This window comes from Penicillium chermesinum (genome assembly GCF_028974085.1).
Source record: "Penicillium chermesinum strain IBT 19713 chromosome Unknown utg000002l:1.0-5270490.0:1.0-5274688.0, whole genome shotgun sequence".
NCBI classification, from domain to species: Eukaryota; Fungi; Ascomycota; class Eurotiomycetes; order Eurotiales; family Aspergillaceae; genus Penicillium; species Penicillium chermesinum.
The window spans coordinates 3,593,893-3,620,075 of NW_026695312.1; the positions used below are offsets into that span (position 1 = coordinate 3,593,893).

The 26,183-nt window shown below is 52.5% G+C and overlaps 11 protein-coding genes across 11 annotated transcripts; 3 read left to right on the forward strand and 8 right to left on the reverse strand.

Annotated features, from left to right (window-relative positions):
* Positions 1 to 499: 499 nt before the first annotated feature.
* pmcA (putative P-type calcium ATPase) lies at positions 500 to 4,820 on the reverse strand (the record flags this gene model as incomplete). Its single annotated transcript, XM_058471501.1, has 2 exons — positions 500 to 4,485; positions 4,508 to 4,820. The coding sequence occupies 2 exons, from the start codon at positions 4,818 to 4,820 to the stop codon at positions 500 to 502; spliced, it is 4,299 nt and encodes a 1,432-aa protein (XP_058334642.1).
* A 2,065-nt stretch (positions 4,821 to 6,885) lies between these two features.
* On the reverse strand, positions 6,886 to 11,086 carry N7468_002205 (uncharacterized protein; the record flags this gene model as incomplete). Its single annotated transcript, XM_058471502.1, has 10 exons — positions 6,886 to 7,220; positions 7,282 to 7,406; positions 7,461 to 7,779; positions 7,833 to 9,878; positions 9,932 to 10,175; positions 10,234 to 10,369; positions 10,653 to 10,836; positions 10,887 to 10,899; positions 10,970 to 11,020; positions 11,084 to 11,086. 10 exons carry the CDS (start codon positions 11,084 to 11,086, stop codon positions 6,886 to 6,888), a joined length of 3,456 nt encoding a protein of 1,151 aa, XP_058334643.1.
* A 354-nt stretch (positions 11,087 to 11,440) lies between these two features.
* On the forward strand, positions 11,441 to 11,767 carry N7468_002206 (SUMO family protein SMT3; the record flags this gene model as incomplete). The annotated part of the gene is made up of 2 exons (XM_058471503.1): positions 11,441 to 11,647; positions 11,711 to 11,767. The coding sequence occupies 2 exons, from the start codon at positions 11,441 to 11,443 to the stop codon at positions 11,765 to 11,767; spliced, it is 264 nt and encodes an 87-aa protein (XP_058334644.1).
* A 490-nt stretch (positions 11,768 to 12,257) lies between these two features.
* N7468_002207 (uncharacterized protein) lies at positions 12,258 to 12,830 on the reverse strand (the record flags this gene model as incomplete). The annotated part of the gene is made up of 1 exon (XM_058471504.1): positions 12,258 to 12,830. One exon carries the CDS (start codon positions 12,828 to 12,830, stop codon positions 12,258 to 12,260), a length of 573 nt encoding a protein of 190 aa, XP_058334645.1.
* Positions 12,831 to 13,421: 591 nt separating this feature from the next.
* N7468_002208 (putative succinyl-CoA synthetase subunit alpha) lies at positions 13,422 to 15,866 on the reverse strand (the record flags this gene model as incomplete). Its single annotated transcript, XM_058471505.1, has 10 exons — positions 13,422 to 13,505; positions 13,558 to 13,850; positions 13,901 to 13,932; positions 13,982 to 14,144; positions 14,213 to 14,576; positions 14,638 to 14,848; positions 14,901 to 15,283; positions 15,340 to 15,483; positions 15,545 to 15,658; positions 15,861 to 15,866. 10 exons carry the CDS (start codon positions 15,864 to 15,866, stop codon positions 13,422 to 13,424), a joined length of 1,794 nt encoding a protein of 597 aa, XP_058334646.1.
* A 408-nt stretch (positions 15,867 to 16,274) lies between these two features.
* N7468_002209 (CE1 family esterase) lies at positions 16,275 to 17,275 on the reverse strand (the record flags this gene model as incomplete). The annotated part of the gene is made up of 2 exons (XM_058471506.1): positions 16,275 to 16,894; positions 16,963 to 17,275. The coding sequence occupies 2 exons, from the start codon at positions 17,273 to 17,275 to the stop codon at positions 16,275 to 16,277; spliced, it is 933 nt and encodes a 310-aa protein (XP_058334647.1).
* Positions 17,276 to 18,115: 840 nt separating this feature from the next.
* On the reverse strand, positions 18,116 to 19,280 carry abnA (putative extracellular endo-1,5-alpha-L-arabinase; the record flags this gene model as incomplete). Its single annotated transcript, XM_058471507.1, has 4 exons — positions 18,116 to 18,251; positions 18,306 to 18,391; positions 18,454 to 18,930; positions 19,011 to 19,280. 4 exons carry the CDS (start codon positions 19,278 to 19,280, stop codon positions 18,116 to 18,118), a joined length of 969 nt encoding a protein of 322 aa, XP_058334648.1.
* Positions 19,281 to 20,417: 1,137 nt separating this feature from the next.
* Positions 20,418 to 21,779, forward strand: N7468_002211 (uncharacterized protein; the record flags this gene model as incomplete). Its single annotated transcript, XM_058471508.1, has 6 exons — positions 20,418 to 20,612; positions 20,663 to 20,745; positions 20,808 to 20,952; positions 21,010 to 21,045; positions 21,093 to 21,687; positions 21,739 to 21,779. The coding sequence occupies 6 exons, from the start codon at positions 20,418 to 20,420 to the stop codon at positions 21,777 to 21,779; spliced, it is 1,095 nt and encodes a 364-aa protein (XP_058334649.1).
* A 678-nt stretch (positions 21,780 to 22,457) lies between these two features.
* N7468_002212 (Lsm14 N-terminal) lies at positions 22,458 to 23,756 on the reverse strand (the record flags this gene model as incomplete). The annotated part of the gene is made up of 1 exon (XM_058471509.1): positions 22,458 to 23,756. The coding sequence occupies one exon, from the start codon at positions 23,754 to 23,756 to the stop codon at positions 22,458 to 22,460; it is 1,299 nt and encodes a 432-aa protein (XP_058334650.1).
* Positions 23,757 to 23,918: 162 nt separating this feature from the next.
* On the reverse strand, positions 23,919 to 24,404 carry N7468_002213 (LSM14 family protein; the record flags this gene model as incomplete). The annotated part of the gene is made up of 2 exons (XM_058471510.1): positions 23,919 to 24,252; positions 24,382 to 24,404. 2 exons carry the CDS (start codon positions 24,402 to 24,404, stop codon positions 23,919 to 23,921), a joined length of 357 nt encoding a protein of 118 aa, XP_058334651.1.
* Positions 24,405 to 24,695: 291 nt separating this feature from the next.
* Positions 24,696 to 26,008, forward strand: N7468_002214 (WD40 repeat domain-containing protein; the record flags this gene model as incomplete). Its single annotated transcript, XM_058471511.1, has 5 exons — positions 24,696 to 24,736; positions 24,796 to 24,961; positions 25,053 to 25,697; positions 25,756 to 25,773; positions 25,829 to 26,008. 5 exons carry the CDS (start codon positions 24,696 to 24,698, stop codon positions 26,006 to 26,008), a joined length of 1,050 nt encoding a protein of 349 aa, XP_058334652.1.
* Positions 26,009 to 26,183: the final 175 nt, after the last annotated feature.

Genomic DNA, 26,183 nt, shown 5'->3' on the forward strand with positions numbered 1-26,183 from the left:
AAATACTGGCTCTAGTGAAGGCAGTGCATATAGAGAGCAAGGTCGTACCACTGGTACTAGTAGCCAGATGAAGAACGAGAGACACACTTCTACCGATGATTGTTCTTTACAGAACGTGTCTATACGTGTCTATCGAGAAATGGATGTTCAGAGTTATTGTGGTATTGCCAAAGCAGTGACCAAGAAAAATAGAAATTGCGTGTTAACGAAAAGATAGATCATAGTGCCTGTCCAATAGACGCCAGTAATCCGAAAGCCCAAACCACCAACGAATGCGAATGTCAGGTGTCTATGTTGCGCCAGAAGACATTTCACAGCAAGCGAATGTAAGCCCAACTCCAAGTAGAACGAAATAACCGAGATTATAAAAGAACAAGTGCGACGGATGACATGATAGAAAATGAGAACCAAAAAAAAAATCAGAGAAAAGAAAGAGGACTCAAAACCCCGAACGCCATCTTCGAATATGCTTTTCTTTTTTTTCCCCAGGGCAAGTGAATTACATGTTGGATGGGCTCAGACTTGATCGAGATCTCTGGGACAAGGAGCGACGGCCCCGACTAGAGGGCGCCCTCTCTGCAGTAGAGGGGGGAGCGTGTTCGAAGAACGGAATGAGATCTGGGTTTTGGCTGGGGGGTATCTTCGACTTCGTAGAATATTCGGTGACAATGCGGTCATCGGCTGCAGTATCGGGATGAACCTCAATGCCCTGCTGACAATCCAGGCCTGCGTGGAAATCGGCAATTGGGAAGGCCATAGAGTTGACATCGTCGTGGCCTCGCTCAATGGGGGACCATCCGGCGATACTACCAGCGACAACGCCAGCCATAGCGGCGGCAGGACCGAATGTAGAGTTAGACCGAGAGCGGGTGTTTCGTCGAGAGCGTGATTCGGGGGATTGAGGAGGAGGAGGGCTTCCGTTGTCGCCGTTTGGTGTGGGGGGGATGGACGACTCGCGTGAACGTGAGCCGCTGCGAGATCGAGGCAGAAATTCCTGCGGGTGTTGCAGTTTGTGGCGGATGTGAGTGAGTCGGCCTCCGCGGACGGTTTTGATGAAAGCGAGCTGGTCGCGAATTTCTTCTAATGCAGGGTTCCACTCGAAGTGACGGTCTTCGTCGGAGACGACTAGCTCGGGGCCGTTATCTTTCTTGCTGTGAATCCAGAAGTGTGGGATGAGTTTCCTGATGAATTCATCCGGAATGAGCCGGATGATGACGGCGATGGGTAACGAGATAGCGCCAAGGACAAGGCTGACGGCCCATTGAGATCCTTCGTCTAGACGTTTAACAGAGAACGCTTGTCCACCGACAAAGATGATCAAGACTTGACCTCCGATAATAATAACCTGGATGCCAATGAACCATTTATTGCGCCAAATTCCCTCTAGAATGTTCAGCTTGTTATCAATTCGGCGAGAATTGTACTGGTTGAAAATTTGCATAAAGACGAAAGTGTTGAAGACGACGGTTTGCATGTGTCCCTTGTCCCATGAGAAGATAGAGTCGCCAGCAAAGTTGAGCACGAATGTGACAACCAGCTGGTAGATCGATTGCCCGATAATCATCTTCCACATCGTAAGGGTGATAAGGGGAGTAGCCTTTGACTCGGGTCTGCGGTCCAGAACGTATGGCGATGGTGGATCAGTTGCCAGCGCCAGGGCAGCGAAGGTATCCATGATCAGGTTGACCCAGAGCAGCTGTACAGCACTCAGAACCGAGTTTTCCGAGTCGCTAGCAACAGCAGAGACAAAAGTCAGCAAAACAGCGGTAATGTTGACGGTAATTTGGAATTGGAGGAATTTCTTCACAGCATCGCTGACAGTTCGGCCCCACGACATAGCTTTGACAATTGACGCGAAGTTGTCATCCATGAGGATGATATCCGAGGCTTCTTTAGCAACCTCAGTACCAGTAATACCCATGGCAAAACCGACATCGGCATTCTTCAGAGCCTGAGCATCGTTGGTGCCATCACCAGTCACAGCAACAGTTTCGCCCAGCTTCTTCAGCTGGTTGACCAAGATCTTCTTATCCTCGGGGCTTGAACGGGCAATCACCTGCAATCGTGGAATGATCTGGTTCATCTGCTTGCTACTAAGCTTGCGAAACTTTGGTCCCTCGATAGCGATTCCACCCGGGGTATAGATACCACACTCCTGAGCAATGGCCTTCGCAGTGTTGATGTTGTCACCGGTAACCATACGCACAAATACACCGGCACGCTGGCAAGTGTAGACAGCATCAGCCACGCCAGGTCGAACCGGGTCTTGAAGACCAAAGATACCCAAAACAGTCATGTTTTCAAACAGAGGATCGAATTCAGCCATGGTCTTGTCGGCATCCGAGAGTTGAGCTCCGCGAGGCGGCCATTGGTCAAAGTCGCGGTACACAAGAGAAATACAACGCAGCGAGCGAGAGGCGTAGGAGGACATAATCGTGTCCAAGGTTGACCGATTCTCATCAGTGATAGGCACCTCGGCGAGTTCCTGGGTTGGATCGCGGATGATGTGAGAGGACTTCGCAATCAAGATTTCAGCAGCACCCTTGACCAGCATGCGGAACTTGCCGTTGTCTAACTGAACGACAACAGCCATACATTTGCGGTCCGAATCAAAGGGGAACAACTGCGGGATCTTTGCGTTGGCGCGCTCTTCGCTTGGAGGGCCCATTCCGAGATGTTCGCGGGCAAAAGAGAGAAGAGCTTCTTCTGTCTTGGATCCGATGAACGTCTTCACTCCATCCTGCTCACCTTCGAATGCAGTTGAGTTCAAGACAATCGACTTCAGCAGAATGTCCTTCACAGAGGGAGAGAGCGTGGAAACAAGTTCGGATGCAGAGACATCAGAACGATCCGTGGGGCCGTCGCGGGTATTGGCCTTGTCTCCAAACCGGGAGGTAGTTCCAAGGGTGGCAGCAACAGCTGTCATCTTGTTCACTGTGAGAGTACCGGTCTTGTCGGAGCAGATAGTCGTTGCGTTACCCATCGTTTCGCAAGCCTTCAAGAAACGAACCAAATTGTTATCCTTGATCATTCGAGTCGTAGCAAACGCCAGCGCTAATGTTACTGCCAAGGGCAAACCCTCCGGAACAGCAACCACCACAATGGTGACGGCGACAATGAAGATTTGCAAGAACGCCTGACCCTTTGCATCTGCGCCTCCATCGATGTTCTTCAGACGAACGAGGAATTTGATGAACAAAACGACAAACAATAGCAGGCCCGAAGCAAGACCAAGCTTGGCAATGTACTCGGCCAGCTTGTTCAGCTTTGTCTGCAGTGGAGTCGTTTCGCCCTCTTCCTGAAGGGACATCATGGTCCGCCCATGGGTGGCATGGACACCGGTTGCAGTTACCAAGAACGTCCCCAAACCCTCAGACACCTTGGCGCCGGAGATGATGAAGGGGTCCATTTTCCGCAGATTCTCATTGTGTTCGAGTGCCCGGTAGACATCATCACCGGGGGTCTTGCGCATGACATCTGACTCTCCAGTGGCGGATGATTCGTCGCACTTGACGTCGTGGCCGGCGATCAAAATTCCATCTACTGGGATCATGTCTCCCGGTTCCAAGTGCATCACATCACCCACGACCACGTCATGGATCGAGATCTCCAGAGTCTTTCCGGATCGGACGACTTTCACGAGTCGATTCTCCTTCTTCTTATTGAGCTTGGCGAATTGGCGTTCCTTTTGCCAATCGTTCGCAGCGCCAACCACGACGACAATGATGATGGCGACGAGAATAGCGAGACCTTCCACCCACTCTACACCCGGCTCATCTGGATCAGCCGGGTGCAAAGACTGAGGAATACCCACTGCAAGGGAAATAATAGCAGCAATCGTTAACAAGATCAAGACCTTGTCATTGTACGCAATCCAGGCCAACTCCCAGATCGACTTGAGCTTCCTCTCGGGTAACTTGTTAGTTCCAAAAACCCGTCTCCTGTCCGCGAATTTCTCGTCTGTATCCGAGCTTGTCGGCGAAGCGGGTGTAGAAGGTCCTTCAGTGACCGTGGTGGTAGGCAACGGTGACTTCGCGGAAGCGGATTTAGATGTTGAGTCCGAGGCCACTGCATCTTCGAATGCAACCGTCCCGTCCAACGTAGTTTCGTCCATACTCAGACCACTGCGAACATCAGTGCGCAGACCCTTCTCCAGTCCTCGCAACCCACCCAAAGCCCGGAACGCAGCGAAGCTCTTCGGATTCAACAGCTTGTTCAGCTGGCCAGGGGAAAACGCGAACCGATTGTCCTCCACTTTGAACTCGTCCTCCCGGCCTGGGTCGGGACTCAGAGCATCTTCAGTATCGATGTTTTGGACCCTGGTCATTTCAGACAAGTCGGAACCCTGTGAGCGATGGGTCGGGGATGGCACGTAGGTATCTCCACCGTAGGAGCTGGTCGACTGGGAAGTATCTTCCGACTCCAAGGAGTTTCCACGCGACCGGGTGCCCGGGACCGAGAGGAAATTCGAATTGGCCTCGGGGGCTTTTGTCTTCGGAGAGGATACATTGTGGGGGGGAGGTAGGCCGATCGTCACGATCCCTGCCCTCGGAGGAGGCATTGGAGGCGATGGAGGCGTTCGACCGTGGGTCGGTGGGGGACCCCTGGCTGCTGCTACTCATGAGAGCACCGGTATCCGACTCGACTGTGTCTGTGGACACCTGAAGCGATGGCTGCGGCGCCGAGATGATCTGAACGGGGGGTGGACTGGCATCGGGTGAGTTCACAGCGGAGGTATCTATGGTGATGGTTGGTGCCCGTTCTCTGCGCAGGGGAGCAGCGCCTTGCTGTGCGCGCTCGTCCCCATGATGGTCGGTCATGGTGAACAGACGGGCAAACCCGAGCGTCGTTCACGCAAGCGGTAGGGTTCTTCCCAGCTCCGAAGTTTGCATTGGAGTTGTTGCGGGAGAAAAGAGTGTGCGACGTGGGGACAGAGAGCTGAGAGTCGACCAGTATCTTTCTTTCTTTTTTTTTTTGTGCTCCTTCTCCCTTCAAGAATATCAAGAAGCGAAAACTTGCAAGGGAAAGGAGAAGTCTCCCAGACCGCGCGCCACAGAGTGACAGCCCCTTAGCCCGAAATGGTCCAAGATCATAGGTCCACTCCGGTCGAGACTACGACACCAATAAAGCTAGTCGACTTTGTATTTCGCTGTCTATCTGGGTTACCCACCTGTGGATCCACTTTTTATCTAGCACAGCCCCAGACAAAGTGGGGGATAATCGAAGCCAAGTTGCATCCTCCGGGCTCTTCTCTCTAGGGGCCATTTGGTAATTGAGGGCAGGAGGAAACAATAAGCGGCTTTAAAAGGGCCCGAATGCGGCAAGGGAAGCAAGAACGGGGCATTACCATTTTTTTTGTTTTTGCACTGCCTCACTGACTCTCTTGCCAAGGGCGGGCCCCCCGGAGCGCGGAGCTAAATACCTGGGCGAATCAAAAAGGAGCATTTGTTGGGGTTTTTCCTGCTCTCCCGCGTTTGTTCTTCAACGCTAATGACGTCTCCAATATATCAGTGATCCGCCTCGAATTCTCTCCCAGGTTCACGGTGACAAGCTAGCGAGCTAGCTAGCTCCCGGAACCATCTGCTTGCAGTATCCTGTGCTCTAACCTATACTCTAACATGCTAGTGGTACCTCGGATCACCCGGACCAAGCACAATCCTAGTCCAGAGCCTGAGCATGTGGCACGGGGCCCTTTTTGCATTGCTGGGAGACCGAATGTCTACGGCCATCGGTATCTCTTCCGGGCCATACCGGCTTTTCAAGGAACCTAAGGGAAAGCGTGGCCGTACCCCAAACTTCTAGCCCCTTTGTACAGGACAGGGGCCCGCCTAACCAACCCATAGAACTCCGGGCCTTCACTAGATCGAATTCCAATCACGTAGTTCAATTACCAGCAAGGGCCCCCCCAATCGCCAAACCAATCGCTGACAGCTTCGTAGTCCACCGGTCTCCGCCTAGTTGACGAGAGCAGCAGCCGATGATTCCCTCCGAGGCCATCAGGTGCCTGACCGCAATCCATAATTGCTGTGGCAATGACGACTCGTCGATCAGGAGAGTGCGGAAACATACGGACAAAACCCCGACCTCATAGCTAATCTATACGGTTGTTCCAAGCTATATGCACTGCCAGGACCCACAGGCGAAAAGAACTTCAGCTTTAATTCCACATTTCGAGTCGCAACTTTTTGCACAGCTCCGACTCGGCGGGTCGCGAGGCCAAGAGTGGCGGTGGCCATTGTTCGCTACATGCCGTGTGCAAGCCAGGTTATCGCGGTGGGACGATCGAGGCGGGTTGTGATCATATCTTTTGGTAAGGAAACACTGCCCCCTTCCCCTTCCGAAGCTGCGAGATGTTCCTTTCAGGGGGCTCCATGACAGTGTTTGGGTTTGTTGACCATCTTGCTTTTGCACCTGTACCCAAGGCTGTCTGGTCTGATAAGGCGTGACAAATTATGCGTCATGCTAGAGTTTTTTTCTAATCTAATCAGCTTTGCTGGCTTTTGGGGTTGACGTACTGATCGCCGTCACTAATACTAAATGGCATAGTGACAAGTCAATGTGCCGATCTTTGGGGTGCGTTACTGCAACTGTTCGTCCTCATTGAGGCTAGCCCTTGTCTAAGAGCATAGACTGATATTAGCTGTTGGGTAATGGTGATGAGGTAAATGACCTGAAGTTAAACTTGATAGTACAGAATTATGACGGTATGACACGGTACAAAAGAATTGACCCGGAAGTCGGGCATCATATCGGACTTGACATGCAATTGTTAAAACCTACTCCATAACCCATCCTTTGCTTCTTTTTGCACCCAAGGTGACTGCGATGAATTCCCCTTACCACACTAATGTACACATCCCGTTACGACCGATAGTATCACGCCGGCTACTGCGAATCAGCCTCTCCCTCCTCCGCACTGACCCTCCAGATGCCCAATGTGCGCCCATCGTCAAACACGTGGTCGTGCTTCGGGTCGGTGAGCACCATCGCCTTACTGGCCAGAGCTAATGCATCTACCATCTCTGACATTCGCTTCGCCTCAGTGAAGCTGCGGGTAATGTGCGGGGTATGAGCCACCCAAATGGACACTGTCATGCACTGTGCTAAGAGATTGGGTTCGTCGAGAGCGTGACTGGCATAATAGAGAACGTTGTGATAGTCCAGGAAGAGGTCGGGAACGTATGTCCGCCGAATGTAGGCCAGATCATGCTCCTCAGCTTCTGGAGTGGACGTTAGTGAGAAACTCCTTACAATGGGGAAAGGTCCTGGAGTATGCCTTACCATCATCCGACTTGGGTAGCCATTCTTCCACTACCAGACCGACATGGGATTCAATTTCCTCAAGGAGCGCAGTCAGGTCTTGCAAATCGTCCTTGACGGATCCAGAGTCTCGACGGCGTTTGGTTCTGCTTGTATTTAGTAAAACATTCTTGGCGGTATAGTCGCAGAGGGGGACTTACTTCGACATCCGGTCATAGACATGAGCGAATTTCTCCAGTGAATCAAAGGCCAGAGCCAATGTTTCGAGATTGTACATGCGGAACGCTTGCTGGAAGGCTTCCTCGTGGCTGACGACCCCGTTACTGCTCGAGAGACTGCGGCGGTGAAGGCTATTCCTCTTGGATTTGCTCGGGCTTGATGGAACGGAATTATCCTTCTCTGGCAACAGTGGTTCCACCGAAGGAAATTCGAAGATATCAATGCCGAAGGATTCCTGGGATGTGGTTGACAGCATGATGCGGCGGCTCATCTCGCGAGCAGCAGCGACATTGCCGGCGACTATGATCGATTAGCACTTCATCATTCTTTCATGGCAAGAAAATACGACTTACCAAAGAACTTCCGGTACAGCCAGGCTCCAATTTGGGAGAGTTTGGACCATTGGCCGCCCAAGGCGCGTAGCCATTCCACATTAGAAATTAACTGGTCGTCCAGCCACGAAATCGCAGTTCCTTCCAAATCCTTTTTCGGGGGCACTAGAACTCGAGTACCGTCTGGGCGGTGGACTACCCGTGAATATCCCAGCGTGTTATTCGAATGCTCAATACTAGGGACTTGGCTGCTAAGCCAGACCCAGTGAGCATGCAAGACAGCATCGACATCAATTCCATGTTTCTGCATCAGTCGGATGAATTGTTTCCTATCCCGTGGGTCTTTGATATCCACCAGAATCTTGGGAACCACCTCATAGCACATGCTCGGCGGTAAAAGCGACGCGTAAAGAGGGATCAAATCAAAGAGGCCCTGCTCCTGCAAGATCGCGATGTATCCAGCCACAAGGACAGATGCGGTCTCAAATACCTGGTCATCGATAGCGGTGTAGCCGATTGAATGGGTGACTAGATAGACGTGACTAGCAACCTTAAGTGCATCTTCGTTTTCCGCGACCCGAATGATTGATGGATCGACTGGTGCGTGCGATAGGGTTGGCACGACTGGAATTTGATCTGGTTCGGCAGCGAAGACCTCGGAAACGGCGTGCGCAAGGACAGAGAAATATGAGTCGTAGCTCTTGCTCAAGATTGCGGCCTGGAGACTGCGGAACGGATCACGCGCCTGCTCGCCGACAACAGCATGGCCACGCAGATACTCGAGGTACTTCTGCAGTTCGCCGTGCCCAGCTGGCTCCGGCTGGAACACGACTGGGGTAGTTGGGGAGCGGCTGAGCTTGCGTTGGAACTGCTTGCAGAACCCTGAATAACGTGATAGGACAACGCGGTTGAAATACACGTAGAGGAAGTCGTCGGAGGTCTTGCAAGCTGCGGCGGCAGGCTCAGATTCACCGCAAAGCAATGCGTACACTGCACGTTCGTAATCGGAGGTGTTGGGATTGCGGGTCAAAGCGGCGCAAGCTATACGCCAAGATTCAAGGGAATTGCTGTTCATCAGGCGAGTCATGCCATCGTCGATTGGGGTGCGAGCATTCGAGCCAGCCGCGGCCTTCGAGTCAACACTAGAGCCACACAGGCTGACGGCTCGCCAGTTCTCCAGGTGACTCTCAGCCCACTCTCGAATTGTCGACCAGTTCTCCCCGAGCCGGAGCATCTTCCAGCAGGTCGCCCATGTTGCTTTCTCATACTCTGCATCCTGAGCCTCTAGGCTTTGATTTTGGCGGATGAGGGCATCGGGGTCCAGCTGTGTGACGAGGGGCCGCTGGTCATTCCGACTCAATAGTCCCCGTGACACGCTCGGGTCATTCGGGTCGAGTGGTTGCGGCCAGGCACGAAGTCGCTTGTGCCCCTTGATCTGCTCCTTGGTGAACAGCCATCCGTGGGACCACAGACCTTGACCCCGTTCGGAGAGCTCTAACGATTGTTCGATCATGGCGTCGAGTTCGCTGGTGTTCCCTTTGGCGGTTTCCTCCAGCCACCTCATCGCAAGGACGCATTCCAAGGCATACTGATCGGCGCCGATGAACTGTTCCCAGATTTCGCGATCAGAAGAGTATCGGTGAAGATTCTGGAAAGCCGTCTGCTGTCCTTGCTTGAAGCTAGCGCGGGAGGCCGGGTCGTCAATGCTGATGAAGTTGAGAAGCAAGCGCCAGGTGTCAGCCTCCAGCTTCAAGCTCTGAATGCGGCCTTGTTCATCACCCGCGCCAGCGATCAAATCCTCCCCATTCTGCTTTTTCCCTGCCTTGGCTCGCTTCAACGTATTCTGCTTCTCTAGATCCTGGATGGCGTGCTGCGCATAGTCTCGATAGCTCTCTACAAGGCTGTAGGCCGCTTGGATTCGCTGAAACTCGTCCGTGCTGTTCTTGCGCTTGAACTGGTCCAACTTGTCGGCGAAGGCCTCAATTTGGCGAACGACACGGTCGGCGGTGCGGCGCAGCGGGTGAAGAGCTTCCTGAGCGCCTGCGGCTGTGAACAGCTGGGGGGAACCTGAATTGATGAGCAGTGGCCAACGGGTACAATTGATTCCAGGGGGGACAGACCTGGGACTTGGCGAGTCGAGCTCATCACTGATTTTAAGCTGGGCTCCAGGATGGGAAAAGCGGGAACTCCCTCCGAAGAGTCGCCATTCGCATCATCCATCTCTTCGTCATTCTCATTCCCCTCAATGTCTTCAACCATCCCATCTCTTAGCTCCTCACCATTGCCGTAGCCATCCTCATCTTCATCCATCAGTTCACTTTCCTCGTCGATGTTGATGATTTCTGGTTGCTTGGGTAGCCGAGTCTGGGGGGTGAATTTTAGCAAAGGCGCGCAAATCCTGAGGAGGGGAGAAGACACGGACTTGAGATCGCAGAGTTGGGCCACCTGAGGCGGCAGACCTGGTGAGTGGAGCCATGGCAGCAAAAGACTTGCCGACCAGCTCTCGGGGTGATTGTTGTTGAAGGAATGAGATGAGATTCGTGTTTGTCTCTTTTGGTCTTGGGCGCGTCCGTCCCGAAGGGGTTTAGTGGACCGGCACGGGACCCTCTATTTAATGCACAATTTTTTCCCCGGGAGCCTCTTCTTTTTCTTCTTCAATGTCTTATAGGCTTTCATTAGAGTCTCGGAACGAAGTTTTCAGTGTTCGTTCAGGTCCATAGAGGCCTCTCTGCGTGCTCAAGATTGTCTTAGAGTAAATTGGCAGTCACTCAACTAGTCTGGTTTCCTCTACATGGGAGCTTAGTCTGCAAAGGGGCTGGTACATGCCATTTATCTATCTACCGCTGTTGCTTCTCGGCCGCTTGGGCCCGTTGTGACATCTTCAACCGTAGGAGCTCTGGCTTGGGGCAGCTCACTGTCGATGCATGGTCTCCCTGTGCCTGGTAAAAGGCGTTGCAGCATTCGTAGAGAGCATCAATCTGAGCCTGGCATTTCTCCTCTTTGAAAGAATTCTTGGTCAAGCAATCTGGTTGGATTAGCTTGTGCATTGACTGGAATGATCAGATAAAATCGTACTCTGGATGGCACACTGGACCGGGGTTAGCATTGATGCCTATGATCGTCTGAGACGGCACTGGGGGGGTCTGTCAGTAACATACAGCTCGTGGATGGCACGGCGGGTCGTGCGACAGATCGTCTTTGAGATTCCCCTGCAGCATATTGTATCAGCAATTAGAGGGCATTTGCTACCAAAGTCTCTTTTATCTACCTACCATTTCAGTTGTCCTCTTGGTTTCCCTTTTGCCACCTTGGTAGATTTCCAGTGCAGGACCATCGAACCTGTTTCCCTTTTCAAACGAGTGACGCAAAATAGATTCTCCGCCTTTGTGGGGCGAGTCCGTTTCTGCCGGTTGATATCTCTCACTTGCCCACCACTTCACCTCGCCTTCCTCTCTAAACTCTCCCTCCAGGGTCCAGTCAGTCACTTTCTTCCCCAATCTCAGTCGCTAGATTCTGACTTTTTCAAAGATAGCCATTTTCCATCCGTCAGATCTCTTGCTTGTCCCACAAAGTATGAACCCCGCGTCCTCGTCGCAAAATCGCACCTAACAACCTAGATTACAACCAGAATGTCTGAGCCAGAAGCCCCCGCTCAGTCGGAGCACCTCAACATCAAGGTCACCGACAACAACAATGAAGTTTTCTTCAAGATCAAGCGATCCACTCCCTTGAAGAAGCTTATGGATGCTTTCTGTGATCGCCAGGGAAAGCAGATGACGACTGTGCGGTTCCTTTTCGATGGAACCCGTGTACGTCCCGATGACACTCCTGATACTGTAAGTCTCGAGGTTCTCGATAGATGCTACTGATATTCATATTGATGCTAAATCCATTTACAGCTTGATATGGCCGACGGCGACACCCTCGAGGTTCACCAAGAACAGATTGGTGGCTAAGTCCGATTCCATGCATGGGCTCGGAATGACCGGCGCGAATAATTTACCAGAATGACTCATTAGGCAGTTTGGGCTGGGCGCTGATCATGGCTCATGGCAATTGCCTTTTGTTTTTCCCCCTTCAGATGTTTTTAACGAGTCAACGAATCTTAAATGCCAAGGGATCGGCAGTTTTCTACATATCATAGGCGTGCCACTCTTTTATTTAGCAAAAGAATATGGGTACTGATACTGAAGCGGAAGCCGAATCTCATGTCATAGCTGGTACTTCCGCGAACTTGAATATTTCGAGCAGTGTACGTGGTATGGCTATATGTACCACCACCATGAAACTATCAAAACTCTACTAGTAATGGTCCAAGTCGAATATATACTTCCTATATATAGTTCCTAAGCCAGACGGCCAACCCACCTACTAGTATAAAATGTATATACAAGAAAACAGGTATAGAAAGGAAAGTAAAATGCACCCAATCGAGCCACCCAATGGCTAGTCCGTCCAGACAGACGCCTTGGCTCGCTCCTCTGCTTCCTTCGCCTTTGCCTCTTCCTCCTTTTCACGGTTCCGGCGCTTGATTTCCTGCTCTTTGACAGACCGGTCGTACGCGCGCTGCTCCTCCGTCCGCTTGGGCGCGCGGATGCCCAACGCTCCCGCAATGAGCCGGCCAGCGACTGCGGTCTGCTTCTCGGGCCGGCGAGCAGACCCCTGCCCCGTGGTAGAAGCAGCCGCGTTCGAAGTCCATGGCTGCGCCACTTGCGACGTCTGCGGCGAGATTGGCGTTGGCGGAGGATCCAACGGGCCTTCAAGACTCAGGGTGGGCGAAAGTACCGAAGGGGACGCAGCGGATTCAGGCCCGAGTGCTTCGTCTGAAAGATCGGCCTCGTCTTCCCAGGAATCTGCAACGGTCTTGGGGGTCTTCTTTGGCTTGCTGGGCGCGGAGGTTGGGGCGCCTACGGCCGCCGTTGCTCTCATGTTTGGGCGGGGGATGTCGGGGACTGGGCCTTTGTCCCCAATTGCCAGGTCACGCAGCGTAGACCTCAGCTCGGAACGAGGGTCGGACATGGTGGAGTGCGCGCCAGAGTTTGCTAAACGATGGACAATGGTTGTATGTAGGGCCGAAATATGCTGAAAACAACCTTGCAAAATACTCGGCTTGGGTCAATGCAACACCTAGATACAGGCTTTCCCCCCCCGCATAAGCCTAGAGAAGATCGCAGGTGATGGCGTCAGCGCTACCGCAACCCTGGTCGATCGTGGGGACAAAGCCGGGACTAGACCGACTATGGGAGCTCGGTGCCTAAGGCGGGGAGGAGTAAGCCAGTCACATGGACTGACGAATCCCCCCCCCGAGGTTCGGCTTCCCAAGACTGTTTCACGTAGACCATGGCAGGTAATCAGGGAATCGGATGACGCAAATACATGTTGTGGCTGAGGAGGTGGCTGAGATTCTGCGTGTTCTCGAACCTTGAAGGTGGAGAGGTGCTAGTGCCAGTGCGACCACTGGCATTTTGAGCCTCTACGAAATATTATTTGTTTCCAGCTCTCCCCAAAGGTCCTCTCGGGTTCCTGCATGATCGGTAGGATGTGTGTTGTTTAATAGTTTCTATATCAACATAAACCCACTGGATGCTCTAAGTATGGATAATTATTTGATCACTCCTGGGCCAAGGATATAGCCTTCTTCGCCGCATCTTCGAACCCGTCGAATGCATGCAATGACAAGCCACTCTCGGCAATCTATGATACGTTAATCGGGAAGAAACTCCACCTAGTAGCACGCCGAACTTACCATCTTCTGTCCAAGCTCCTCGTTGGTTCCGCGAAGTCGTACTACGACAGGAACCTTCAAATTCAAGTCCCGGAAAGCCAAAATAACTCCCTCTGCAATCATATCGCATCGAGTCAACCCTCCAAAGATATTTACAAAAATAACCTTGACCCGAGGGTCAGAGCAAATGATTCTAAATGACGATTTGACTGTCTCAGAGGTGGCTTTGCCACCTGTGTCAAGGAAATTGGCAACATGTCCTCCGTGGCTTGTCAGAGCGTCAACAGTGTTCATGGCAAGTCCGGCACCATTAACTAGAACCATGTTAGCTGCTAGCCGGAGAAATCCGCTGAGATCTACTCACCAAGGGTACCGATGCTACCTTCGCCCTCGAGTCTTTTCTCATTAGCGAGGCGTGTCAAAGACCAGAGTGAGATGAACATACTTAACATAGACAATGCCATCCTTTTCAGCCTCAACTTCCTCTGGGACCTCCTCGCTAGTATCGCGCAAGGCATGGATATCTGCTTGGCGCTTGGAGCTGCGGAATGCAGCATCGTCGAAGCCAAAGCGTGCGCCACGGATTTCCAGTCCTTCGTCTAGAATACCTACCCGGGTCTGAGAACGAACGCTTCCTTCTCCTTGAAGAGTTTCCATAGGCTTTGGATAAGGTTACCAAGCTTATCATGTGTGGAGGAAGGAAGGCCAAGGTAGGAAGCAACAGGGGAAATGATGGAGCTTTTCTGCAGAGAGGGCTCTGTGTAGTCGAATGGGAATTTGCGGAACTCGGCCGGGTATGAATCCGCGCTGGGGGACGCGATGATACAAGGCGATAGGGAAGTACGGTCAATGGAGATGGAAATAGACACGTCAGAAGAGGCAGTCTTGTCGCTGACAGGAACCGAGTTCTCCTTCAATAAATCAAAGGCCTGTGATTGCTTGATGTAAAGGGCTCGTTTCTGGGTAGTGAGTGGGTTCCTGTGGTGGGTGACGCGTCTTATAGTGTGGATTCCACGTTTCTGAGAGGCTCCAGATCGTGACTTGGCTCAAAATGTGTCAGTAGCCATCAAGGAATACAAGTGGCAGGACACTTAGACTCACGCCTACACCAGGAGGGTTGAGATTGCTCTTGAGCAGAGCCTTCATGCCATTTCCAAATTTCTCGGGGTGGTCCACCATGACAACACCAGCCTTTGCAAGGGCATTATATTTAGTCTGGGCATCGGGCTCTCCAGGTGCTGCCCAGGCACCGGCATGGCCCATAATGCGACCAGGTGGTGCTTCCAGACCGCCAACAAGTCCCATGATCGGTCTTTCCCCGTTAGGTCAATGGAAGCTGGCTTCTAAAGTAGTGGGGCACTTACTTGGGGTTCACTGTTCGCTTTTTGTAATCCTTGATCCACTCGGCAGCATCCAGCTCAGCTGTTCCGCCGATCTCGCCAACCAGGATAATTCCCTCTGTATCAGGATCATTTTCAAAGACCTTCAGAGCATCTACAAAGTTGGTCCCGGCTAGCACATCGCCTCCCATGCTGATGCAGAGACTCTGGCCAAGTCCGGCTCGGGTAGTTGATGCGACTGTTTCGTAGCTCAACGTTCCCGATTTGGCAACAATACCAATATTCCCTGGAGCAAAGCATGGGAGGGGCTGGAAGCCGATCCGGCACTTCCCGATGGCAGAAATAATGCCTGGAACATTTGCACCCACCAGGCGCGTCTTGGATTGTGTCTTGAGCATGGAATGGATCTGGGCCTTGGTAAGTAACGACGCCCGGAAGGTCACCGGGGGGGATTCGAGCATACCCGCAGAATATCGTGGATCGGAACGTGTTCAGCGACAGCCACCACTAAAGGGATCTCCGCTTCAATGGCCTCCTCGATGGCTTGAGCGGTTTGCGTGCCAGGAACGTAGATTGCCGAGGCGTCAGGCTTAGCTGCTGCTTGGGCCTTTAAGTACAAGGCATTATTAGGTTGTGTTTCAATTGAGTGAGGGATCTTTCATTCGTACTGCTTTCACGGAAGGGAAGACTGGGAGTCCCAAGTGCTCACCCTCAACGCCAGGCTTTACGCCGCCCACAATCTTTGTACCCCACTCGAGCGATTCTTTAACATTGGCGGTCGCCTGTCGCCCTGAGAGAAATTTTAGCAAGTATCGTTTAACTTGGCTTCCCTTATATTACCTGTAAATCCTTGGAAAAGAACTTTTGTATGGGCCCCGATCTTAAGGTTGGGGATGGTATCCGGATAGCCCGCGCAGCGCGGGGATGTCGAAAAGCGCCGAGTCGAACGCAGCCCCGGGGCACGCGTCGCGATAGCGAGAGTACGTTCATGGGAGACCGAAGACCGTCTGCAATAACCTGGTGGCCAGCGGCGCGTGATTTGTAGGCGCTCAGTGCCGTTTATAGGCGTCCAGAGATCTCGAGACGGGGATGTGAAGACGGCTGCTTCTCCTCATATCGGCTATATCCGGTGTCGGCGCTTCTCCGCACCCCCAACTTCCGAGGTCCCAACCCTAGTGACTGGTTTTCTTGGTGGCTCACAGTCGACAACATGCTTCTAAGTCTACGGTGAAGCAGAGATCAGAGGAGAAATTACTGGGGTTCTCGATATTGGAATCATCCAAGTTAGAGTCATCGCAGAATCATGGGTCTAATGGCCCTTGTAATGCTAGTTCCATATCCATGTTTTCCCCATGACGACCCGGCCTCAGTCACACATTTTATATACATAGAACCAATCTACCAGAAAGCCAATGGCAGGCTGTGGCGGTAGAAAAAGTCCAGAATGATTGGCGTCGCGTTGAAGCTGGCCGGATGGCGCCCGGGCTTCTGGTTGTCCGCATTTGGCACAGTGCTGGGCCAGTCATGGCCAATTACCGAGTCATAAACATGTTGCACAAGTCCAGTGACTCCAAATGAGTACAGAACCGTGTCCGGAGCAATTGGGATGGTCAAGTTCTTGTGGCTGTCAAGGTCGTCTCTTTTGGCCCACTCGCGGACAAAGTGTGGAATGCTAGGCAGGCACTCGCCCTTGCGCGCGCCACCATCATAGGCAATTGTAGTATCGTTTCCACCGTGGAACTCAATGATTGGAATATGAGTACGCCCCGGGTTACAAGGGATCTTTACCGTGTCCGCGTCACAAGGGCTAGTGTCGATGTAGTAGGCGCCCGACACTGGGGCGAAGGCGGCAATGCGAGTAGACAGCGTCGCGTCACAGGCCAGGATATTGGCGAAGCCACCCCCATCGGACTTTCCAGTGGCCCAGATCCTGGTCTTGTCGATGTTATGCGATTTCTCCACCTGGTCGAGGATGTCCGATGTGAATTGAACATCGTCAACCGTTACTCCGGGAACACCTTGCCATACATTCGTTTCGTCTGTTAGTATGTCACAGTGTGGGTGGGAATTTGGAATTTCCTTGCACTTACATCGATTCCCTGGGGATAAACGACAATCACTCGCTCGTTGAACTCAGGGTTGGTCAACTGGTCGAGCTCCAGCTGGTCCTCAGCCGTCTGGGTCCCGCCGTGATACGACACGATCAATGGAGTTGGGAAGTCTGGGTGATAGATCGGTGGGATGGCGAGCAGATAGCTGCGCTGCAGACCGCCGCTGGTAATTGACACATTAGAGACCTGCCCTGATCCCTCGATATAGGGATGAGTATGGGTATGTTCTGCAGCACCGAAAGCTGCGAGCAGCGAGCAAAGCGCGACCGACGCGAAGTTTCCGAGCATCGTGGATAGAATGCCGCAAGGACAGAATTTCCAGCATCGGCCAAAATGTTACCCTTTCCTCCATTTAGTAGTTTTTACGCGCTCTAGGCGAGAGGGCCCCCACGTTAGGCCAGGGGCGCCGAATCCACACCCACGCTGAGCCAAGGTTGCAATCCTCTCAAGATTGCCGAATTTACCGAAATGCCGTCTCGTCCGCGAATATGACTGCGTATAACTTGCGAATGAACGATCTTCATTAGCGGTCAATATTGTACCTGGCCATCAAAACCCGAACACGAGAACGGCCCAAGTCCAGTCAATTTCCTGCCAGTGCGGGGAGCGCGCCGGGACGTGGCATGGCATGCTACTCTCGCGAAGCACGCCAAAGACAGTCTGACATAGTCTTGACCGGGGTCAAGAACCTTGGTAAATAGCACAGAATCCCCTGGCTCGCTTTTGCAGGTCACAATTATCACCTATGGTTGCTAAATGGAGAGCTAGGAGCTCGCAGCAAAGGCTATAATTTGGGTTAGTGGCGGTGAGGGCATATGTTGGGATGAAAGTCTATCCCCACGATATTTATTGCTTTGATGAGACTGATCATCCACTCTGTCGCATCTTTAGAGATAAGCTGAGACGATGAGGGGCGATATATGAATTTCGGGGGCATTCAATACGGCCAAAGCACTAGGCCACGTCGATTGTATAGCCAAAGACTCTGACAGTTTGGCAAATGCATTCTAGAAACTCGATACTAGGCAGCCAGGAGCCGACTTGGGAGAAGAACCAGAGCCCATTAGATTGTCTGCAGAAAAGAAGGTAGATATCCGAGTGACGGCACCCCCCCCCTCCCCACGATGTTCATACCACAGGCCATCCACTAGAGAAATCGATCGCGTTCCATCCAAATTGCTTTTGGTCGTCGGCATAGCCAATAGCCGTGTCAATATAGTGATAGTAGAGGACGGGGCCGTGAGTGGGATCGTCGAAGACACCCCTGAATGTAAAGGATTAGCCAGGCGCATAAACACAAAGGAACTGTGTAGCTTACTGTCCACCAGGTCCATAAACAGTACCGTGGCTTTCTAAAACCATTGTACCTCCGCCGTCGCTGCAGGGTGTTCCGTCTGCATCAACCTATTTACATCCTGTCAGTCCATCCAAATGTTGTACCCAAAGGTCTCGGAGGGAACACCTACAAATCCTCCCGTGCCGGATGTCGATCGGCAGACTTTGATATGATACTCATCCCCAGCAGCAGGCTTGGAGGTATCATACCCGCAGCAGGCGCCAGCGGAGTAGAAGAGGTAGTAGTAGCTGCCATGCTTGTATATGAAGGAGCCTTCCTCTGCGTGACCACTTGAGGGGTCGTAGGCTATGTTGTAAGAGGAGCCAGCGGTTTTGGTCGCAGCGGAATTCATTTTCACCTGATAAATGTCGTCCCAGAACGATCCAAAGCTCAGATAATACGTCCCATCGACGTTGACCAGGCTCGGATCGATTGCGTTGTAATTCTTCGAGGAGCTAGAGGTCACGCCGATAGATCCATGATCAGTCCACGAGCCTGCCTCCATGGTCGGAGATGTCGCAAGGCCGATGGCCGAAGACTGGGAGCCGAAGGTCGAGACCGCATAGTAGATGTAATAGATACCGTCAATAAGTTGAGCATCGGGCGCCTATGATACGGTCAGAATCATTCAATATGGAGAATCCCAAGTATGCTGCCCGCAATTATCCGTACTCAGGAAACACGTACCCAAAGATCTGTGTTGCCCGCAAGGGCAATTTTAGAGCCGCTTGGTAGCACGGACCCGATCACTGTCCAGGGCCCTGCGATGCTAGAAGAGCTGGCATATGAGATCTTGTTGCCCGTGGAGAAACGAAAATAAGTCTTGTCTGTTCTTCTTTGAATCAATGTCGGGTCAGAAACAACACATTCGCCCGAACATGATCCTGGGTTCGCGTATCCATGCGCTAAAGCCGCGAAAATGGCCGTGAATAACATCAAATCTTTGAGAACCACCATGGTAGAATGAGAACTCGTTTATACAGATATAGGGGGCTACTTTCGAGCTTGACGAGCGCCTTAGGCCTTTTTATGAAAACTTTTTGCTACTAGCTGCAGATACGCTGATTCGTGGAAAGAGCGTTTCATGTTCCCTAGTGCGCGTTCCCAGTATCGTCAAGTGGCCCTGCACATCAAACCCCTGTCTCGTGAAAACCATGCAGTAACTGAATTGGGAGATACCGCAGCGGAGCAGACCTTACTGAGTCGGCCGTGGGAATTGGAATTGGATTAACCTGGACTAGAGCTGAAAGTGGCTGAATCCCCTGAGACGGAGTGGTGGATTTTTATAAACTGTCGGAAGATCCTGCAATCTAGCAGCTTTTCTACGAGAGAAGGTCTGTCGAAGACCAAACTGCACAGCTGCAGTGATGCACAGACGGCTCGAGCTGCGATTCCCTATGAGCGTCATGGCGAACGCTGAAAGGCCCAAGACCCTCCCATTCCGCAGAGCTATGCAGAACGGGCCCAGAGCGAGGACAGGGATCTTCTTCTCCAGATAAAGAGGCCTTACGGATGCGGTTTCCAAGCAGGAATCTCGAGAAGTGGATCGAATATTCAGGTTCAAAATATCCCTAGTCCTAAAAAATGGGCAGGGGCGTGTTCCCCGACAAAACTACTCAAGGCCTGAATAGGCCAAGTCCCCCCACCTGGACCGCAATGAATCCCGTGCTGACCCCCCCCCCCCCCAGCCTGCGTCATAGTACCGACTCTCCGCGAGGCTTGCGTATGTGAGGAAGCTTCCCCGCTTCGGCAAAGCAGATGCTACTTGGCGCACGATATGACCTCTCTTATACTGAAATCATTCCGAGGACAAGAGGAAATGGTTAAATTTGAGAGGTGCTGATCAGCATGAAGCTAGATGTCTAGAATGGCTGTCAAATCCACCGAGATAAGATGAAGGGATAATAATCCTGAGGTGGCGAGAACCCCATGGCCCCAGTATAGATTGTGCAAGATTGGTCCTCGGCATGAACTCCCAAGATTCCCCCGCTCAATGGAGTGCCACACAAATAAACCAGGTGTCCCAGACTTGATCTTGCTCATTCACTCGACGATACTATATTCATACCAGTGGGCTCTTAACTCTGTCGCAACATGTCTGCAACCGCAAGAATCCCAGCCATTTCTCGTCATCTATCTCAGAATGCGAATGAAGATTCATCTGGCGCCCAAGCGCCAAACCAGCTCCCGTGGAATCCTAGCAGCAGTTCGTTCCCCGCTCTGAAAGACCTTCCTCCTCTGCCTAATGCACCCGCTGGCGCGGCTTGGGTCTGGGGGGAGGATGATCAGGTAACCACATCGAAATTGTACCCCGGGCTCACTTGCTAATCGTCATGTAGCTGGGAAGACTCAACCTGTTGACGCCAGCCCGAGTCAAGGCCTCCGTAGCAGAGATCAAGACTGGCGAAATCATCCCATTAAAGTAAGTAGCCCGTCCGTCTGCATTAACCTAGGCTGGTAACCATTTGCTGAACAAACCTCTAGTCTTCCTCTGAATATGCCTGAGAAGCCAGCCTTCGAGCGAGAAACTTTCCAGCACAATATTAAAACTCTATGGGAGGACGTCGCATTCGATGACACATATTCCCTGAACACCCAAAGCGGGACGCAGTGGGATGGCTTCCGACACGTATGTCTTTCATCCCGACAGCATCCTGGCATGGAAAAGTCACTAACTTTCTAATAGGTCGGGCATTTCGAGACAAAAACCTTTTACAACAGGGTAATACCTCACCCAATCATGATTTCCTCACCATCTAACAAACCCAGGCAACAGCCAAAGACTTCATAGGCGCCGATGCCAACACCCACCGCTGCAGCATCCATCACTGGGCAAACCATGGTATTGCCGGCCGAGGCATCCTCCTGGACTACTGGCACTACGCCAAAACCCACAACAAGCTCTATGACCCAAACACCTCGCACGCGATCTCATTCGCAGAGCTGAAAGCCTGCGCCGCATTCCAAGGCCTCGACCTCCGCCCCGAGTCCCAGGGCGGCCACATCCGCGTCGGCGACATGCTCTTCATCCGCTCCGGCTTCGTAGAGCGGTACTACGAGCTCAGCTCCGCGGAGCGCTATGCGGCTGCGACACGGTCCCACGACAATCTGTGCTTCGCGGGCGTGGCGCGCGAACCGCAGTTGCGGGAGTGGTTGCATGACAGCTACTTCGCGGCTGTGGTTGGTGACTCGCCTACCTTTGAGGCGTGGCCTGTTCCGGAGAACGATCATTTGCATCAGAGTTTGTTGGCGCTTTGGGGTTGTCCCATTGGGGAGATGTGGAATCTGGAGGTGTTGGCGAGAAAGTGTAGGGAGCGTGGGTCTTGGACGTTCTTTTTGACAAGTGCACCTGCTAATGTGCCCGGTACGTGTGAGCTTGAGTTGATTGGTATGGAGATTTACTGACGTTGCGCAGGTGGTGTTGGGTCTCATGCTAATGCAACAGTTATTCTGTAAGGTGTATTCTGGCATCTAGTGGGAGGATGGGGTCTCGGTATCGGTCTGTATCTTAGGCGCCGGAGGGGTGGGTTGCATTTCATGGGGCGAGAGCGACGGGGTCAATAGCTGGAGTTCGATTAGTCTCGGCTTACGATGTGGAAAGTCCTACAGGATGCAATAAGAGGTTTGATTGACCAAAGCGGCCATCTTTTTGGCTTTTTTCATTGCTCGGACTTGTTGTCCGTGAATATGGTGTTACATGTGCATGATATGTCCCGACATCCACGGCTAGACAATTGCGCCGATGACTTCCAAGTCAAAGTGCGCATGTTAGAGAACCTCGATACGAATGACCACTTCTAGTAGAAGAGGTGAGGTTATCTGCCCATAAGTAGGGATATCGATAAAGACGCTGCAGAGGGGTATGTTGGACATCGCCAAAAGAGAGCAGAAGAAAAGCATGAACAAGACAAAAACACCGTTGTTACCCCGTTGCAAGAACTGTTGCCGTCCCAGAATGCCCTGCCCCATGATTCATTCCCATTGCGCCGAAGTGACGAAAAGAAGATTTCAAGCGTAGTCAGTCGTTTCGTTCATGAGTCCGGACATGCCAAGACGTGGAAGATAGAAAAGAAAAGAAAAACAAGAAAAGAAAAGAAAATTCTTAAAAAGCCGAGGTCATGGGGATTACTTCATTTATCCCAGAGACGGAACACCAGTGGCGTGGGAGTTACCCCGGCCACGCATGCCACCGCGGCCCCGGCCACCATAACCGCGACCTCCCTGACCGCGACCACGTCCATAGCCCCGTCCATAGCCTCGTCCACGGCCTCGGCCCCGGTATCCATCAACACTGCCTTGGCCGAAAGTCTCGATGTTCCGCTTCTCTTCCTCACCGCGCCACTCGCGACCGCCAGCTCGAGCGGTGTTGTTCTCTTCACGGTCACGAGCTTCACTGGAGATGTTGTCAAAGAAAGACGTACTCCGGTTGTAGAGATTGGGAACGGAGGGATGAGCTACGTTGGCGACGCTGTCACCGGAATCTGGTTCGGTGGCGAGGGCGTCCACTTCGGCTGCAGGAGAGCCACTGGCAATGGCCTCTTTCACAAGATCCTGCTTGTTGAACTTGGCGTTGGCAGTCTCAAAATCATAGTCAGATTCTGGGACGTCGATCTTCTTGTGCTGATTGCGAGCGCCTCCTCGTGCAGCGCCTCCTCTCTGTCCACCACGACGAGCATTGTCGTAGGGGCGAAGGTCATTCATCTTCCGAGTAACATTCTCAATCGATGCGTCACCCTGGGGCTTTTTGGAACCACCACCAGGTTGGGGCAGCTTGGCCATGGCAGCAGCAACGGCAGCAGTAGCCGCAGCCGTCGCATCCATGGAAGTACCTCCCTGAGCAACTGCAGCAGAGGCACTAGGGATATGAGCCGTGGGCTTAGGAGCGGCAATTGGAATAGCAGGGAGAACACGGCCATTCTTCTGCGCACTGCTGGGAACGGGGGGAATACTCGATGAAACCTGAACAGCCTCGTGGACAGAAGGCTTTGACTCGACGGGAGGGGTAGGAGCGTGTTGAGCTGCGGGTGTTGCAGGCTTGCTGGGAACCTTGTCCCCGACGGGAAGCTCAGAGGTAGGCTTTGGGACGGGTGGCACACCTGGAGGTCCGGGACGCTGGTGCGGAGGCGGTATCTGTCCAGATGGACCCATTGGCATGTTTGGGGGGAATTGACCTGGCCCTGGAGGGAATCCATGGCCTGGGGGAGGAAGCCATCCTGGAGGTGCACCATAGGGAGGGAAGCCAGGACCAGGAGGGAACTGGCCTGGAGGAGGACCAAAGCGTTGCCCATAAGGAGGGTATGGGCCACCTTGGAAAGGCGGCGGGGGATACCCAGGAAGGGTCTGCTGTGGACCTGGTGGAGGTTGAGGGGCCCCTTGAGGGATGCCAGGAGCGGCTCCTGACTCTGGGCCGGGACCAGGGCCAGGCCGAGACATGTTCTATTTGCATCAAGTCAGCAAAGACTGCATTGACAATCATTCAAAGTGAGACGAGGCATGAATTGATCGATCAGAAGGAAGGCAACGGAAATCTCTACACGGATTTGCGCATTCAGAACAGGTCTGTGAGTTTACATCCGAAAATTTTTCATCATTCGATCAATGCCCGACCATGACGGTCGAAGGATAAATGGGCTGGGCGGCTGGAGACAAGTATGGTGGTAACGGATTCTGACTTACTCCTAAAATAGCGGGGTCATCAGGCACCCGAGGAGGTTCGGGCTGTGCGTTGTCTTTCTTTTCCTCCTCAGCAACGCTAATGTCTTTGACGTCGCTCCCGCGGAACACAATGTACTCGTAGATGCCGGTAGAAGGAGGAACTTCGTCGACATTGCCGCGTCGGCCTTCTGTGCCAAATGATACGACATTCTCAAGGGCGATGGTGGAGGCCTCGGGGTTGATTTCATGAAGGGTGCCCACGTAACTGGGGAAGCTGTTAGTCAAGATTCAAGGACCCGGTGAAAGATGGATATGTACCGGATATCGCTCTTGGAGATCAGGTTGAACCGCTGACTGCCAGGTGTTGTTAGCTCGAGTCCAATTACAAGTGCAGACAACTTACCCAATCAAATGATTCATGTCCATCGTGGCGAGCTGCGCGCGATGGCGCAAGTCGTAGAGTGTGAAGAGAGGAGGAAAGAAAAAAGGAGGGCGGAGAAAGGGAAAGGTTCAGGAGAGGATAAGAGGAAGGGAGGAGGAAGCAAAATCTGTGCTTTTTGGGGGATCCGGACTACGGCGGGCGGTATGAGCTTAGGTAGCAGTTTTGGGGGTCGGCGCTGGCCACTTTTTTGTGGCGTGGGGCCCAGGCTACCTCTTTCGGCTGGCCCCTCCTGCTCTCGAGCTCTCCCCACGCTCAATTACAGAGGAGATGCCACAATGACAACGACGGCAAACAGGGACAACTTCTTCCAAACTTCGTGAGACGATCTGGGCCTGGACGAACGGAGCGGTCCGCTAATTTGCCTTTCCCACGCAGCGCTGCCTTGGATGACCAGGAAAGAAAAGACGCCAAGTCTCAGAATACGAATGGCAGTCCTATTCGTTTGAAGAGCAAGATCCTCGCCATCCATCCCGACCCGGCCAATCCGGGATCAATCTATGTTGCGCAAAGTACTGGTATCGTGAGGAGGATTGTTCTTGAAGTACGTCAAACCTTACAGCTCATTCCATGAGAGATATGGGGAAACACGTTGAGCCTCATACCTTCTTCCAAAATATTGACCGATTTGCCAGACGGGAGAAACGACGGCCATATACAAGGGCCCCACAGCTCCTCTGACTAGCTTATGTCTCAGCCCGAATGGCAAGCTCATATTTGCGGGGTGCTGGGATAAAACGGTTTGGAGCTGGGATATCGCCTCACGAGAGCCAAAACAAAGATATGAAGGCCACTCAGACTTTGTCAAGTCTGTGATTACTGCGAGGCTCCAAAGGGATGACTATCTGCTGACCGGAGGAGCCGATGCGAAGATATTCATGTTTAAGATTGGCAGTAATGAACGGATTCGGGCCTTTGACTTCCCTGGTCGTGCAGTCCAGGATATGTTACTAGACCCTGACCTTGAAGGATCGGAGGCGGTTTTATTCAGTGCTGACAGTGATCGGGAGATCCGTCAATTCAAAGTACTGGGTGGGGATGCACCTGAGCCGCTTATCGCTCATGAAACGAGTGTGTACAAGCTTTTCTTCGACCAGGATGGAGATCTATGGACTGCCTCAGCAGACAAGACTGCCAAGTGCCTTGTGCGTGCAGACGGGTGGAACCCGAATTTGACTTTAGAACACCCCGACTTTGTTCGAGACGTCGTTGTCTATGAACCAGGTGGGTGGGTGGTGACGGCTTGCCGCGATGAAGAAGTCCGTGTGTGGAATCGATCGGTAAGCAGTAACCCTTCGTCTAGCTTCTTTCAGTCTTGCTAATGCCTGCTTTGTTCAGACGGGAGAGCTTCATCATGTTTTCTCGGGTCATTTTGAAGAAGTGACTGGGTTACTCCTCGTAGGTTCAACAGTTGTCAGTGCAAGGAATCGACGGTACCATCCGCCAATGGTCCCTTCGATCAGATGAGTTACAGAAAGCTGTAGACCAGGCCAAGCAGGGGGCGCGGACAGAAGAAGACCAGCCATCCGGAGAGCCCATGCTCACTGAAGAGGAAGAACGTGAGTTAGCTGAGCTAATGGCAGATGATTGATGCATTTCACGATACCCCTGCATATGTTTTGGATAGAGGCCCAAACGTAAAGACTTACTCGTAGAATATCACCAACAGCTAGTGACGATTCCTAGAATTCTGCAATTCATAAAATCCTAGAGTAGACCTTGAAGTACTGGGCCGGGATAGATATCCTGTCGATGGTGCATAATAT